Here is a 17,389-nt window from a genome sequence, read left to right as displayed (position 1 = left end):
GAAAATACAAATGAAAAAAAAATCATAATATAATTATAATTCTTTTTTTTTAGACACTTTCAAACGCACATCATTTTTTCAGTTTTTAATATTTATCAAACGGCTTTAACAGAATAAGTTCCGTAAAAACACGTGTTGGGGTTTGCCTGGTCGACTGGTTTCGCTGTTCCGCCAAATTATCTCTAACGTGGCGGTAGCAGGTTCGCCTCTCGGTGCCACCATAAAGTCATCTTTGTGGTGTGCATCTCATTTGTGCAATCTGTTTTTCACCTCGACACGGGCTTATAAGCTGCACTTAACGCAGAAGTATGCATATAGCAGTAAAAAAATAAATAAACGTGCAAAATAAATAAATAAATAAAATGAAATATGCTAATTAATTTAAAAAGAATAAATTAAATTAAATAATAAAATTAAATTAAATAATAAAATAAAATTAAATAATAAAATTAAATTAAATACAACATATCTGTCATGCTCCCTTACAATGAAAAAACAGTGAGCTCACAATGTCTATTGCAAACAACATTTTTTTGACTGAAATTCGTTAGCCTAGTTAAATATTTAAAATTTTAAGACTGAAGGGGGAAACATTGTGTACTGATGCTATCTATAATTTTTTTTAATGTTAGAACAAGAACTAGTTATTATAATTTATAATCGAAAAATTTTACTTTTTTGTAATGCTTTGAAAATAGTCATTTGGAAAAATGACTGAAAGTAATCGAAACCAAATAAACTGTAATCATAATTTATTATCGTAGGTACTTTTTAAAACGCAAAAAGATCGAAATGAAACGGGAATTGGTGTTAGTTTATTCAAAAAGTCTTCATTATAGTGAATTAGTCACAATGCGAGATCCGGGTGTAGTCCGGGTGTTGATCCAGGGTTATGAAATTTAGGACTGATAATTAAGTAAGGAAATTGTAGATTGCTAATTTTAATTTTTAATCTCTTATAAAAAGCTAGGAAATTTTTTAGTGACATCGTTATTATTGAAATTACTAAGTTCAAAATTTTTACTATTTTTTAATTCCATATTTGAAAGTTCAGCATAGAATTTTTTACAGAATATAGCATAATTATTGTTAGCTTTGTCTATGGGAGTAATTACGAAATTTTTTTTGAAGTTGCTTAATTGATTGAACAATATTAGAAATATTTATTGAATTGTTATTCTTATTTAGATTATCCTTATTATTGAAAATAAAGTTTTTAAAGTAATAATAAACTCCCCATTTCCATTCTGTTAGCGTACCTAAAGGTAAGGAGAATCTATTTGATATCTTTAAACAAAAACTATTGAGATCATTAAGAAAGTATTTTAGAATTTTATTGATTGAATTACCATTTATCAATATCGAAATTTATTATAATTTTAAGTGATTTTTTTAGAGTTTTTTTTTTTCACTAAATATTTCTTCGCGTTTCATTTTGTTTTGTTGTGCAGAAACTATAAGGCTTTAAAATTTCACATACTGATGGAGTCCAGAAAGATGCATAAGGTGTAAAACGGAATATGAAAATTTAAAATTCGATAACTTGTTCGAGATTTATTAACTGTTAAATAAGCTTGTAGAAAAGAAAAGCTAGTAAATGAGGTGATCTGCTGCGCTCTTTAAATGCAACTACGGAATTGAAATTTATGATTTTTCAGATCCAGCAAATTTTTTATTGGTTACGATTAACATATTAGCAGAATGTACTGACATAATACTGCAATAATATTTTTGTTCTTAGTTGAAAACATTGACTTTTAAAAAAAATAAAGAATGACGAACAATTAAAAAAAAATATATAATTGTTGGTTACATTAAATATTTACCTTGAAATTGACAAAATGTAATCATTATAGCTTTTAAACTATAATACAAATTTAATCTAGATGAAATAAGATCATAATTACAAGTAATCGTAGACTTGTTTCATATAATTGCAACTTATTGTTTTTCTGCTACAACTTATACAGCTTTCAAAAGCTACAGTGACACTAACAAATGTTTAGTGAATAAAAAACCGGAAAAAATGCATGGAACTCATATATCTTAATATAATTATAAACTTATTATTATTCTTCTGCTACAACTTATACAACTTTCAAATATTTAGTTTTCTTAAACAGAAATAAATTAATCTATATTATTGTCACTCTAGAGTAACACTAACAGATTTTTTATGAATAAGAAACCAAAAAAAAGCAGATTGAATTCATATATCTTAAAATTATTATGACTTATTATTGTTTTTCTGCTACAACTTATACAACTTTAAAAAATTGAGATTTCTTACATTAATATAAATTAATTTACATTAATTTCACTCTAGAGCGTCACTAACGAATGTTTGGTGAATAAGAAACCTGGAAAAAATACATTGAACTCATACATCTTCAAGAAACATAGATAATTATTTCATGCAATTCGAATTTTAAAAAAAAATAATAGCAATTTGTAGATTAAATTTAAATATGAACAATTATGGGTGCAGGTATTAATTAGAAAATGAATAAAATACTTTACTTTATAGGAAGTAGAAAAAAAAAGAAATAACAACTATTTTAATTAGTCAAACAAATCAGATAAATTTCAAGGATTAGCTAACTTATAATTTAATTAAGGAAGCCTGTTTCCGATGTGATCAAGCGGCCCTAATAACTCTTTGATAATGAAATAGCTTCCTGTTTCAAAAAATAGAATTTAAATCGAAAACATTCAAAAAAGCATTTATGTAATAAGTAGTTTTTGTTTAACTACCATATTAGAGCTACCAAAATTCCACGCTATGCATTCAAAGTTTATATTCCTGGTTTTTCTAATTGGTAAGACACTTTTAAGCAATTTCTTTACATAAATTCGAATTATGTTATATGAAAAAATTAATATCTTATTTTATTTAAATTATCTTCAATTTCATATTTAAGACAATTCTTTATATTTTAGTATTTTCAAACATTGCTTTCTTTCATGCAAGCATTTGAAATGCGCAATCAATTCTACACAATTTGTTGTTATTCTTCAAACGCTAAAACAAAATTACAGAAGGAAAAATTCTTAAACAATTTAAAACTTAACTTGAATTAAAATATTAAATTGAATTGAAATATTGAATTAAAAAATTGAATTAAAATATTTAATTGATTTAAGCTTATCTAAAATTGATTCAGGTTGTGGACAGCCTATTCCTTTCGGTCTTTTTTAAGGAATTTTTAAAGAACATTAAAAATTGTTGGAATAGCATCGGGTCTTAATTTATTGTTACAATATTTTCCATTTATTTCTAGTTCAGATTCTTCAAAATGAACCTGCAAAAATATTTAGAGTACTTTTTTTTATTTACATACTTAAATCAAATCACTTTTTAAAAAATTTTGAGTTTACAATTTTTGAACAAACTCCCATGAAATTTTCCAACACCAAAACTAATTATTTCAGCAATTTAACACAAGACTTTCAAAAAAAAAATATATACAGATCCAAAAATATACAAAAGCTCGCTTATTAAATAAATTTTTTATGATAAATGTAAACAAATCGTTTGAACTTCAGGCGATATATTACCACAAATATATAAAAAGCAAGCTTGAATGAGCCAGGATTACTTGATCCTAGTGAAATAAAATAGAATACAATAAATATAAGAACTTTTGAACTATTTTAATGTAAGGGTGAAAAAATAACTCGAAATCAAACTTAATAAACAAAGAATCAAACATTAATAAATAAATTTTACAAGAACAAGAAAAAATTTTGACAACAAACAGAAATTATGATATTCTCCATAATTTTAAAGTTCACTCATCATTTTTAATAATATTTTATATTCTATAAAAGTACTTAACGACATAATTAGGAAAACTAATATCATTATAAAAGTGTTATGAATCATTGTAGATATATTAGCATATGATTTGCAGCATAAATAACTCCGTATACTCATAATTCCGAGCATAATAATTCTCTTAATTATAACTCCGTATTATTTTCCCCAAATAGGTGTAAGACGTGCTGAGGTGCTGAAAATGGCATTAGCAACTCTTATTACTTTAAATTTTAGAAAAGTGTTTAAGCCATGTTAATAGTTTCTTTGGTAAACCAATTTGACCATTTCAATTCATTGATAATGTTCACAATTAAGTATCTACTACAACTTTATAAAAAGTTACAAGCTTTTAATAAAATTCGGGAGTTTAGAACTGAAAATGTCTAGAACACAGTAAATGGCGAAAAATGCACATTTTTAGGAGCCACAGGCCTCGAATATATTCGGGTTTATTTAAAGGAGCCCATCAATGTTATGCATGGAGAGATATTTTTTTATTATTGTTTTTCTGAAAACTCTTATAATTTTTTTTTTGTTAATTACATTAGTTTTTTTAAAATGTTTAATTTTTTTTCTAAAATTAGGATTTTTTGAAACGTATTCAATGGACGGTAAAATTTTTATAGCACTCATAAGAATACAGTGTAACCACGAAATAAGGTATAAGGTAAAGTTAGTTGTGTATTTGAGCGGTAAGAGAAATGAATTCATATAAAATTTTCCTGAATTCAAAATAGATTTTTCAGAACTCGAACTACACAGCTATACAATTGCTAAGAAATAAATGATTTTTGTAAATTAGCACCATAGGTTGTTGAACTTATTTCTATGAAATTCAGTGTGTTGTTTCAATAATTGTGTGCTAAGTGCTAATCATTTGAATTCTTACGATTGTGGATGAGCAGTTAGTCAAATGGAAGCAGGTCGTCAAGTTGGTTTGCATGCACGGAAAGCTGTTCGATGCATCCCTCTCTAATCACGTTATCTACAAGAAAGATTATTTTTAAATATATATATATATATATATATATATATATATATATATATATATATATATATATATATATATATATATATATATATATATATATATATATATATATATATATATATATATATATATATATATATATATATGTGTGTGTGGAGTTTGGAGCTGTTGTTACAGTATTATAGTGTAATAGCTTTGAACATTACGTCATTCACCATCTTGTAATATTAAGAGAAGTTGCATCATCCTCTTGACATTGAGAGGCGTCACCCAGTCCCTACTGGAAGTCCCGAAGGGAAACTCCCGAATTTAATTAACTCTTACTTTATACCATAGAACAATCTAATTCTTAGTCACAGGCATTCCGGAGACCACTGCGCGAAGGCAGCTCTCACGAGTCATGTCAATAACGTTAACTGTTATATCCTTCCATCCTTTTATTTCTATTAAATTGTTATGTTGTTAAATTATCGTCGGTATTTATTCCTATGCTGCGCTATCTCCCACTCACACACACACACACACACATATATATATATATATATATATCAAGAAAAAGCACACTTTTATGTTTGTTCCATAACTTAAAGAGATTTTTTGCACTAATTAATCAGAATATTTAATGTGAGGCCCTCGTACCATTAGGATTGAGTCTTAGTACAAAAGAATCCGATTCTTAAATCGAAAGTTATTTATTTAAAGGTTTGAAACATTTTGTCACTGATATGGTTAAAAAACTACGAATATAAAATTATACGGTTTCGTAACCATTTACAACTAACAAGCGTTCGAAAGCTTCAAATAAAATTTAACTAGCGTTCTATTTAAAATTTAACAAGGGTTCAAATAAAATTTGACTGGGCATTAGTCTTAAGTTATTTATGACTTTTTGTTAGTTTATAGACTTACGGTTAAGTTTGGTTGAGTTATGTTCTCTTAAGTAAACCATGGTATGTTTCTTGATTAGTTCATCTAAAGTCTACATTACTTGTGAGAAATGGGAGATTCCAGTTTTATTGTGTTAGCCAGCTCCGTAAAACTGCCATCTATTAGTGAATGAGAGTTTGCATTCAAATTATCCTAGGACAAGATATTGGTACATGTGTTGAAATAATAGAAGAAATATTGGGGTGTTAGCATAAAATGAAAAAGTTCAAATGAACAACCACAATAAGAGTGCGTAGACAAATCCGGACATTTAGTAGAAATTGGGGGAAAGGCTAATCAGCTTTGACATTAAAGCTAACGATTCTCTCCAGAATTAAATACACTGTAAAAATTAGTATATTTTAGTACCAAAAAAGGGGGTCAACTACTTAATGAAAAGTTTAGTGAAATATCAAAGATAATTCTTAATGCAGTCGAAGATGTATAACAAACCAGAAATATAATTCTGGAAATGAAAACAAAATCTACGGCCTTGAAAACATTCGTTTGGTTATCTTTCCGTTCTCATGGTAACAGTTTACATAATATTCTGGTTTTCAAAATTATAGATCTTATTACCACGCATTTAGTAAAAAATACAAAATGGGAAAGCAAATTCAACCGAATAAATGGTTTTTGTAACATTCTCTAAAGTATCATGATGAAATTACCAAATATTAGTTATTATACATTTACCAAATTTTATACATATAAGTAAATATAAAATTATAAGTAAACCACAATTTATTGATAATTTTACTAAAATCATCACTAAAGCATTGAGGTTAAAATTATCAATTCCTTTATTGTTCCCATAGAGTCAGAAATACGGTAAAATTTACCTTATTCTCGTATTATTTACCATACCTTTTTCCTCAGTGTAGAAAGTAGTTGCCACTCTTTTGGATGTTCATTTTAAACCAAAATTTTGTAATGACAAGATATAAATAAGATATCAGTAAAATTATTTATACTGTATAAATTATAGTTTACGGTATAAATAAGAGTAAGAACAATAATACGGTATAAATAAGAGTTACGATATAAAGTGGAGGAAGAACAATTTAGGATGCATACTTTCAACAATTTTTCAAATAAAGCTGGTTTGTGACTCATCTTCATACTCAGCGCCTAGAGAACATTAAAATAAAATAGCATTAGGCCAAATGGGAAAGAAGTGTAGAGAATTAAATATTGTTAAGTTATTTAGTATAACTAACATATATAAGCAAATTTACTTTTGCCTGACAACTTGTATATATTTATTACACAATTAAGGCATGCGAGCCTTTTCTTTAAAAGAGAACTTTAGTTTCTGTGGTTATTCAGCAATGTACAACACGATTACGAACTTGTTTATTTCGAACGATTACGAAATTTTTTTCTCGACATTGACAATCAATTAATTATTAAGGGATGTCGAGAACTTTCCATTATTTAAAATGCCATTTTTAAAAATGTATATGCCCTTTGATTATCATGCTTAAAGGAAGCATTAATGGAATTATTGAAAAATCAATCAAATTCATTTTCTTTTATTTAGAATAAAAAATGCTAAATTATTCTCTTTTCCTCTACAGTACAATTGCTTCTGGAAACCTTTAAAACTTAGGCCAACCTTATTTTGATCTAAAATTGTTATTACAATAAATATGTTCCAATTTTTACGTTATTTTTATATCATTTTCATCAAATTCATTAAAAAGGCATTTAAAAAACATATTTTCATGATGTTTTCATGAAATAGTGGTGATCAAATGTTTCAGTCCGGCTGTTATCCGTGGAATTGAAATTTCATGCCTTGCCTTAAAGTGTATATGAGCGCTTGATATAATGTTAAATTGAAGTAAAATTTTTATTTTCTAAGTTTTTTTATTCGAAAAGGTATTACAACTTGTTTTTAGAGTTTCGAGAATAATACCTTTCTATTTTATCTAAAATGTTATTCTAACTATCGACTATTAAAAGTTTTAACTTTATAGTAATGGATAATTAAACAGAAACTTAGCTGTCAGTTGCGCTCGGATATTTTTTTACCTATTCAACATAAATGTTAAAATCAGCAAATTCAAGTATTAATTAAGTAATAGTTACTTCAAATAAAGTAAATACTAACAGCTTCCTTTCTCAATTTTCCGAATTTCGAGTCAGTTTTGAAAACCAATTTCGATCATAGAATAGAAAATTATAATCTTTATTATTACTTCATTTGAAACAGCTAAATGGATGGAATTTTGTAATTCCGAGACGATGGAAAAATGAATTAGCGTTCTATTCTGAAAAGAAACATAGGAGTTTTGTTACCTCCATATGATTTATTATTTTCTATCATTTATCTAGCTGTGGGTAAAATTCAAGCAGAAAGGTGTAGTTCCGTAGTCATTAAAACACGAGAACAAGAATGCCTTCGCAGTATGCTCGAACGGCTTATAGATGAACCATCAGATGCCGAAGTATGCCAGTAAGTTCTCTTTCTCATACCTACACAATTCTTATAAAAGTGAAGAAAGTCATTTTCAATTCTCATAAGAGAAACCAAACATAATTTCCGGAGAAAGACTTTTTGTAAGAGAAACAATAATCTACCAGACTTCAAGCCCTTGTCATACAGCTTGTCATACAGGATTTGTCATACAGGTAACTTGCTGTTGACAAATCTACATATGCTGTTTCTTTAATTTACGAACGTTTTTCGAAAATTAAATTTACCACATCCAATGAAAAAAACATAATTAACTGAAAAGATTTAGAATCAAGTTTCTTCTCTTTGAAAAAATGACGAGACTTCTATAACTTGTCATACAATTTGATGACTTTTTGTGCTTTTGCTTACAGTTGGGTAACTTGCTGTTGACAAATCGACACAAGCTGATTCTTTATTTTTCGGGAATTAAAATTGCCACCACCAATAAAAAGAAATGAAACATAATTGCCTTAAAAGATTTATCGCAAAATATACAGTAATACTTTCCCTTTTTCTCAACATAAAAACCAACGAAATACTAACATTTGTCATACTGTAGAATTAGTCTTCAGCTTATTAGATGTCAGCTGGGAATGGAGCCAATGAGTCAAAGTTGACTGTTAGTCTTCTTCTCTAAGAAAATAATGACAGGTTAAGAAATTCATGAGATTTAAAAACGGGCACAAAAAGGGCAACTTCGGGTACAAAAATAGGTGTATTGCTTCGAGATGCTCAGCAGCATAAAACAAATCCCGCATCCATAATCATCCATTTTATACCCCTGATCTTTCTCTTCTTGACTTCTATATGTACTTGAATGGAAAGAAATGTTTGCCAAGGCATTAGTTTCTTACAGACGAAGACGTGTCGTGACATGCTAGATCCATTCCAATGTGGACTTCTACGATAGCGGACTTTAAAAACTAATTTTACGGTATAGTAGTTTTAATATGTCGATGATTCCTATGTTGAGAACAAAAATAGTGCTATATTTCTGTAACAAATATTTTCTTGCAATTATATTTTATTTCTTTCTATGGGTCTTGGTAAATTTATTATCAGAAAAATCTTAATAAAGCAAAGCATCTGTGTGCGTCGATTTACAAGCAAAAATATTTCAGACATGAAACTAAATTTCAAATTTATATTTTACGTTTCGAAAACTGATTATCGGAAAACATTGTTTTTTTGTTTTTATTTAATGTAAGAATAAAATATATTAAAGAAATAGAATCTGCAGAAGAGAAGGTAGGAAAAGAGTGGACACAAGAATAGTTGGGGGGGGGGACATGATGCTTGAGCAGAGAGTCGTAAGAAAGAGTGTAGTAACATTTGAAAAGTGTTCAAAAAAATTAGTCCTCAATTTAGTGATCGTGCATATTCTTTATTCTGTTAAAAAAAACTCTAGTGATTCAAAGTCAAAAAATTTTGAAATCCTATGCTAGAAACATTACTTTCTACTTTTTGTTACATTGAGAAGCCCTATTAAAATTGAGTTATCTTGTTGTATATTAATTAAAAAAGAAAAAAAGAATAAAATAATTTTTTTTAATCATATTGCTCAAAACGTAATCCCAAAAATTGAAATTGCTTTAAAATTATTTGAATTAAATTATAAAGACGGAAATAGAAACCAATTAAAGACATTTTTTATTAAAAAATATGACTTCCAAAATTAATTATAGAAAAATTGAACCAATAAAGTAGTTTTTATCTGAAGCTTAGTGACACTTAAGGTCATATTGAGACACCCAGTAATCAATCGATTTCATCTGGAAAAAAATTTATATTTGTTTTTAAAACTTGAAGATTTAGAAAAAAATTGGAATTTAGAAGGAAAATATTCAAATTATTTATTTATTTATTATTTTTAGAATAGCGAGGACTACTGAAAACTGTTTGAGATCACTCGCTGATGATTGTCTAGATGAGAGTGAAATAGCTCAACTAGACGGCTCATTTCGTGTAGCAAACGCCATAAGGGTAAAATGCCGAGAAACAGGTATGGTGTTCATGACTGTACATGAGAAAAGTATGTGTCTCATAGATGAGAAAAACATGTGTCTCACAGATGAGACAAACATGTGTCTCATCAGAAAAATACGTGTAGTTTGAAAGATGACTTCATGTGACTTCATGTTCGAATGATGACTTCTACGAGGCTCCACCAATGCATGCTAACGCTCGTTCGCCCCCAGAACTGCTTTCGTAGTTCATTTCGAATTGCTTTGCTCGGTCAATTGGATAAATTTTTTTCATCCAGCTTTGCACACTTTTTTGAAGACTTAAGTTTTGAAAAAATAGTTCATAAAACTTTTTTCTCCACTAAACTCTAAATGTGTATTAAAAATAATTATTAAAAATTAGTCATGCAAGAAATTATTTTTGGATAAGCGAATTTTTTTATTGTGAGCAAAAAAATGTTTCAATTCGTTAAAAAAGTTCTCGAAATAAGGTGAATTAAGAAAAAATCAAAATTCGCATTAACGGGTCAAACATTTGAGAACCCTTCTGACCGAATTTATAGAACCTTATTTCCAGAATGCGGCTACCTCTTATACTTTGCCAGTTATGAAAAGAAAGTATGTTTTTGAGTCTGAATTCGTTTCTTAAAATATTAATTAGCATACTTGAGGCCCCCCCCCTAGAACCATTAAGAATGAGTCCTAGAACGGGAAGATCCGATCATTAGCTCAAAAGTTATACAGGATGGTTCATTTTTTCTGGTACATTGTACTGTAAAAATAATTTTACATTTTAATTTGTATTTATTAATATTGAGAACAGAAATCTATTGTACCTATTACGGAGAGAATGCTTTTATTATACTGTTGGTAAAAATCTTAGCATTGGAAGATTTTCATCTTTTTCTTATCATGTAACTCAAATGCCGTGTGATTGCAATAAAACAAAAAATACCCAGCATGAAAACGAATTTATTTTAAAACTTAAAAAAGTTAATTTTATTTGCTCTGAAAAGAAATCCCATGTGTGAGGAATCCCCCCTCATTAATTGTTTTTCTGGTCTTCATTAAAAAACCTTAATCATCTCGGCAGCACTGATTTTTCCTGTAATAATTTATGGCGTCAGTCCTGTAATAGTTCCCTTTTTTTTATATTATCTTAAAAAAAATACTTCATTAGATACTTCATTCACTCTACAAAGAAAACTGATCTTGTGTGATATTTTACACACGATTAGTTAAGTTTTTCTTTTCTGTATGTGTAAGATTTTTAAACTTACTGAATCGCTTTGTTTCCTCTGTAGACTTTAGGTCCCAAATTTATAGCCTTATTGTTCCTAAAGAATTATTGAACGTGAAAATAGTAATCTAGAAGCAGATTTTTTAGTGACTTTGAATACAATATAAGCATTAATGCAAAAGGCAATGTGAAGGGAAAATAAAGAGATATTCACAGTATGTAGAAAATCAATCACACAATTTAATTGATACTTTACATTTCAGTCTTCTTTATATTTTTGTCACATAAGCATAAAAATCATATTGACTGGGAATAGCAATTTAATTCTTTAAAAAAAATCAGCATTATATATATATATATATATATATATATATATATATATATATATATATATATATATATATATATAACAGCAACACGTAACAGCAACACAGTGATGCGTGTTTGAAAGCAGTAAATGGACGAGTGTCGGACAACTCGGAAATCCGGGAGTGGACCCTGAAATGCCACGTCAGCTCGCGATGATAAACATCTGTTCGGCGTTACGCTAATGGACCGTACGGCTCCCTCTAGACAACTGGCAGCACGATGGTCAATAGTTACAGGTGTTTCATTGTGTGCTTTATTAATTCGTAGGCGTCTACTGCAGCGTGGACTGCGTGCTAGGACTCCTTTATACAGGATCGCCCTCACACTAAACCTTCGCCGCCTGCGGCAGCAATGGGGCAACCAGCATAGGAACTGGCTTGCTGATTGGCAGCGTGTCCTGTTTTCTGACCAATCTCGCTTCAATTTGTGGTACCATGGTGGCCGCATTCGTGTCAGACGTAATACTGGTGGTGAACGCCATCTTCCGGAGTGCGTTGTCGAACGCCACAGTGGACGAACACCCGGGGTTATGGTCTGCGGTGACATAGCATATCATGGACGATCTCAATTGCTACGAATTGTGAGTAATCTGAACAGCAACCGGTACATCAGTGAAGTTCTACAGCCCCAAGCTGTTCCCTTCCTTCAAGCCTTGCCAGTTGCTGTATTTTAACACTACAATGACCACCCTCGTATTGCTAGGACTGTTCAGTCCTTTCTTGCATCGCGACAGGTACAACTTCTTCCTTGGTCGGCGTATTCCCCGGATATGTCGCAGATAGAACATGTGTGGGATTTCGTTGGTCGGCGTCTCGCTCGTAATCCTCGTCCTGTTGCTTCTACAGACGAACTTTGGGAATGCATACTAACAGTATTGAATTCTGTTCCTCAGACAGACATTCAAAATTTGCTTGAGTCCATGCCACGTCATGTAGCAGCACTTATTGCGGACCGTGGTGGTTTTGATCTCTTGTTATTGCTTGTTTGCTTTGAAAGTTTATTCATTTATTTGTACCACTACCGCTCAACTGAGTATTAAATTTCATTCAATTATGAAGATTCCTTCATGGTGTTGCTATCTTCACAACCATGCGTTTATTTCTTCATGCTTCATTTTGTTTTGCTGTGCAGAAACTATAAGACTTTGAAATTTCACATAATGATGGAGTCTAGAAAAATGCATAAGGCTTAAAGCGGATATATATATATATATATATATATATATATATATATATATATATATATATATATATCCGTTATAGTTGATTCAAAGTTAACTGATACATCTAACTTGTAATCAGTTTTTAGAACTCTTCTTCTCTATATCTTAAGGATAAATCGCTCTTCTAATTAAGATCAAACTTAGGTCAAGAATTTTCTGGAAGAATTTACTGAAATATTGTTTTTGTAACGGACACTTTTGTTTGCTGACCTCTAGAAAGTTTGGAAGCATATAAACTATAAAACTGAAGATTACAAGAGGAAAAAATTAGCTTATAGCTTACATGGCGAGAAAAACTTGAACCGAGATAGCCTGGTAGGTAGGGCACTGGGCCCTTGTCCAAGTAGTAGTGGGTTCAATCCCTGACGGCCGAAGACTGTGTTGTAAATGGTGAATGAGCACGTTAAATCTGTCGATTCTCAAAGTCGTCCATGTTCCCATGGCAAATCAATACTTATAGGGGTATTGGATATGAGATCGATCGTTCTCTGACTCAGGTCAAAATTACGATCTGTGGATGAATGAATGGATGCAGGAATGGGTCTACCCTATAAACTGGTGTGACGTATGGTTGTGTCAGAAGTCGAATTCTTGGCCATAGATGGCGCCACTTGAAAACAAGAACAATCGCACCCCCTCTGCCTTAATGGCATACATCAACAACAACAACACAATCATGTGGACTGAAAAGCAAAGCGTAGAGAAGGCGGAACCTCCTAGTAAATTAACTACAGAATTGACACAACAGTCTGTAACTGGTGGGTCATGGAGGTTAAGTCTTCAGAGTGTCGTGGCCAGTTGTATGGTTGTGATACCGTGGTTAGAATTGTGAGAAAACCCCCTTTATTTCTCAGACAAGCTGATACCCATTTGCTTTTTAAGCCGACATTAGGAATCGAGCCCCATTCCATTAAGAAAAAACCTCCAAGTGTATTAAAAAGTTTTATATTTATGCTGTTGTTTCATTAATTATTTCAGAAACAAATGAGATTGATGATGAGACAAATGAAGTTTGTATACAGGACAATAAAGATTACATACTGGGTTGCCTTAGAGAAAATCAAATGAGGGCATTGTCACACTTTTCTCGTCAAAGAAATCCAAATGAAAATGATGTCAAGTGCACGTAAGTATACACTAAACACGTATTTGAAAATTCGTTTGCTTGTTAGAGATAAAAGGGTTATTTCCCTAGAAAACTATTACTTTCAGTACAGTTAGGATTATATACTAATAATTAACAACTTCATACTCAATTTGTCAAAATATAAATATTTTGAAGATATTGGTTAGTAAAAGTTATAGAACTTAATTTACATCGCACTAAAACTGCACAATGGGTTATTGGCGAGGGCCTGGAAAATCTACCCTGAGGAACAACCCTGGCTGAGGTAACCTGCCCTGACAAAGCTATCACAACTTTGGTGCTCCTTACAGTAGATGGCGTCCTGACCAGCGTCCAAAGTCGATCACTTTGCTGTAGAACTATTTAACGAGGACCGATGTCACATATTCTCTGTCCTCTCCTAGGCTTATCATACTAGTCATCAACCCGCTTACTGACGGACACCAATAATGCTTGACTTCGGTAATCACCCGGAAACCTTGTCATACAATTAGTTCACTATGGGACAAAGATATTGTTTAATGGTTTGAAATTTATACAGCTAGGTACGACCTGATAGATACATGTAAGAATTGTGTATATATTTAGTACCAATTAAAAACACCAATTTACGTAATACCATTAATACCTATTACTAAATTCAATGAAGCATCACTGGTGTTGGTAATAATAATGAGATTGGTTTTCCTATACACTGTTAGAAATTTCTGGGAAAAAATGGTTAAATAACAATTTATTGAATGGTTATTTTACCATATTTAATAAAAACAGTCAAATAACCATAAATGAAAAGATAATCAAACTGTTGAGTTTGAGAAAAACTGTTTATTAACTGCTTTCACCTAGTACGGTTGAACAACAAGAATTTTATCGCACCAACTAGAACCACCTAACGAAGCTACTTAGTTCTTTGCAAATGCGTACATATCATAGCCGAGCGGGCTTATCTGTCAATCTCATGACCGGCAGAACTGCAGTTCGAGTCCTACTATTGACAACACAATATTTCCTCAATTCCCTTCATCGCGTAAAGCATTTCCAGTTTCCGGCACTCTCCACAACGAAACCCTACGAACATCCGTGCTCCTATGACTAGTTAAATAATTTTTTTTTCTTTCGTTTTTGAAAAATTTTAGTTGCAAATGGTTAAAAAACTGTATAGTTTTGTATTAATTGTTTTATAAGAATAATTTTTGTAAATGTTTTCAAAACATAAAAGAAGAAAAATTTCTTTACCGTAAACCTTACGGGTAATAGAATGGACAGAGAGTTGCCAATTATTTTAAAATAATTTTAGTAAGAATTTTAGTAAGAAACTTTTAACAGTGTATGGATAAGTATCTTCGCTGTATTAATTTAGTTCTTTAGGACAAAATTATTTTTAATAAAATTTTTCAAGTTTTGATGTGGAATCATCATCTACTTAAATGGACGACTCACACACGCAATTCATTTGATTTATTTTTATTTAGATAAAAAATTAAAACGTGTAAAGGGGAAAAAAGATATGTTTATGAAAAAAATGCTCATAACTCCACAAATAAAAGTATTTAATTTTCAAAAATATTTCAATATTTTGCATGTTATGAATATTTATTTCACAACGCATCAGTAAATCTGTTGTGCGCCTACAGTCAATTACAGCGTTTGAAGTATTTATTCTTATTATGATAAGTATATAGAGACAAATTCTAAAAGACTTTTCATTTACCTATATAGGGTATACAACTGGATGGCTGATTGTGGGATTGAGCGCGTAATTGAAAAGTGTGGTGCTGGAGCAGGTGATGAAATGCGAGAAGAGTTGAACAATCCTCCAACAGAAATAAAAGAAGCTTGTCTTGCTGTAAATCGACCTCTCCGAATTCGAGCTCCTCGATTTTAAAATGCTCTTTCTTTAGGAAATAGGAAATCGAAGTTAGATCTTTTTGGGTTAATATATGTTATTTTTCTATTGTATCCCTCTTATGTATGAAAAACAGTATCTATTTGTGCAAAACAAACTTAAATGTATAATAAATTTCTAAAACATTATAAAAAAATAGTTGCACATCGTTTTCATATTTTGCACATCGTTTATAATAAAATATGTCAAAAGCTTTGTTGAGCTGTTTTTATCACTACACTTAAAATAATTTCACAATTAAAGTATCAGCTATAAACTTTAAGAAATAAACACTTACAGCAGAGAGATAAAAAAACAGATACCTTGAATGTACTAATAAATACTGATAATTACTAATAGATACATGAGGCAAAATGGAAATAAAAAATTCCCGAGAACCAATGAACTTTTCATCGCACCTAATACCATTTAAACTTTAAGTATCGAAATTAAATGGTATTGGAAACTAATACAGACACAGAAAAGGGATAAGGAGAACGAGAAAAGGTCGAAAAGTTCTGCGTAGCACCATGGAGCAGTGAAATGTGATTGAAAGATTAACCACTTGAAGGGCAATATTTTTTAAAGCTTGTAATAAGCCCATTACAGCTAGATCAAATTCTCTTAAAACTCAAACCAATCATTCTCTTATCGCTTTTTTCCGAAACTGAGGTGGTTAAAATACCAAGCTTACAGACTGCTACAAAGAAGAATACAGGTGGTTCATGCCCAGATTAAAAAACCTCAGCAATTACAAGTCAAACATTCAAAAGACTATTGTTTCTGTATTTGAGAAAATACAAATGAAAAAAAAATCATAATATAATTATAATTCTTTTTTTTTAGACACTTTCAAACGCACATCATTTTTTCAGTTTTTAATATTTATCAAACGGCTTTAACAGAATAAGTTCCGTAAAAACACGTGTTGGGGTTTGCCTGGTCGACTGGTTTCGCTGTTCCGCCAAATTATCTCTAACGTGGCGGTAGCAGGTTCGCCTCTCGGTGCCACCATAAAGTCATCTTTGTGGTGTGCATCTCATTTGTGCAATCTGTTTTTCACCTCGACACGGGCTTATAAGCTGCACTTAACGCAGAAGTATGCATATAGCAGTAAAAAAATAAATAAACGTGCAAAATAAATAAATAAATAAAATGAAATATGCTAATTAATTTAAAAAGAATAAATTAAATTAAATAATAAAATTAAATTAAATAATAAAATAAAATTAAATAATAAAATTAAATTAAATACAACATATCTGTCATGCTCCCTTACAATGAAAAAACAGTGAGCTCACAATGTCTATTGCAAACAACATTTTTTTGACTGAAATTCGTTAGCCTAGTTAAATATTTAAAATTTTAAGACTGAAGGGGG

At 30.3% G+C, this 17,389-nt stretch overlaps 1 protein-coding gene across 1 annotated transcript; it reads left to right on the top strand.

The window, feature by feature from the left end:
- Window positions 1-2,669: 2,669 nt before the first annotated feature.
- Window positions 2,670-16,225, top strand: LOC147807264 (uncharacterized). The gene is made up of 5 exons (XM_087168679.1): window positions 2,670-2,819; window positions 8,079-8,199; window positions 10,077-10,204; window positions 13,976-14,123; window positions 15,843-16,225. The coding sequence occupies exons 1-5, from the start codon at window positions 2,783-2,785 to the stop codon at window positions 16,006-16,008; spliced, it is 600 nt and encodes a 199-aa protein (XP_087024805.1). The 5' UTR covers window positions 2,670-2,782; the 3' UTR covers window positions 16,009-16,225.
- The last annotated feature ends 1,164 nt before the right edge of the window (window positions 16,226-17,389 follow it).

This window comes from Parasteatoda tepidariorum, chromosome 7 (genome assembly GCF_982258835.1).
Source record: "Parasteatoda tepidariorum strain Cologne lab strain chromosome 7, Ptep-v5.0, whole genome shotgun sequence".
In the NCBI taxonomy this organism is placed as follows: domain Eukaryota; kingdom Metazoa; phylum Arthropoda; class Arachnida; order Araneae; family Theridiidae; genus Parasteatoda; species Parasteatoda tepidariorum.
This window is presented reverse-complemented; position numbering and strand designations above follow the sequence as displayed.

Excerpts from the sequence above, each read along its gene's own strand:
- LOC147807264 (XM_087168679.1), top strand. The coding sequence starts at position 2,783 with ATGCATTCAAAGTTTATATTCCTGGTTTTTCTAATTG. Across the intron at positions 2,820-8,078 it reads ATTCCTGGTTTTTCTAATTG|CTGTGGGTAAAATTCAAGCA; the intron begins GTAAGACACTTT and ends TCATTTATCTAG. Across the intron at positions 8,200-10,076 it reads TCAGATGCCGAAGTATGCCA|AATAGCGAGGACTACTGAAA; the intron begins GTAAGTTCTCTT and ends TATTATTTTTAG.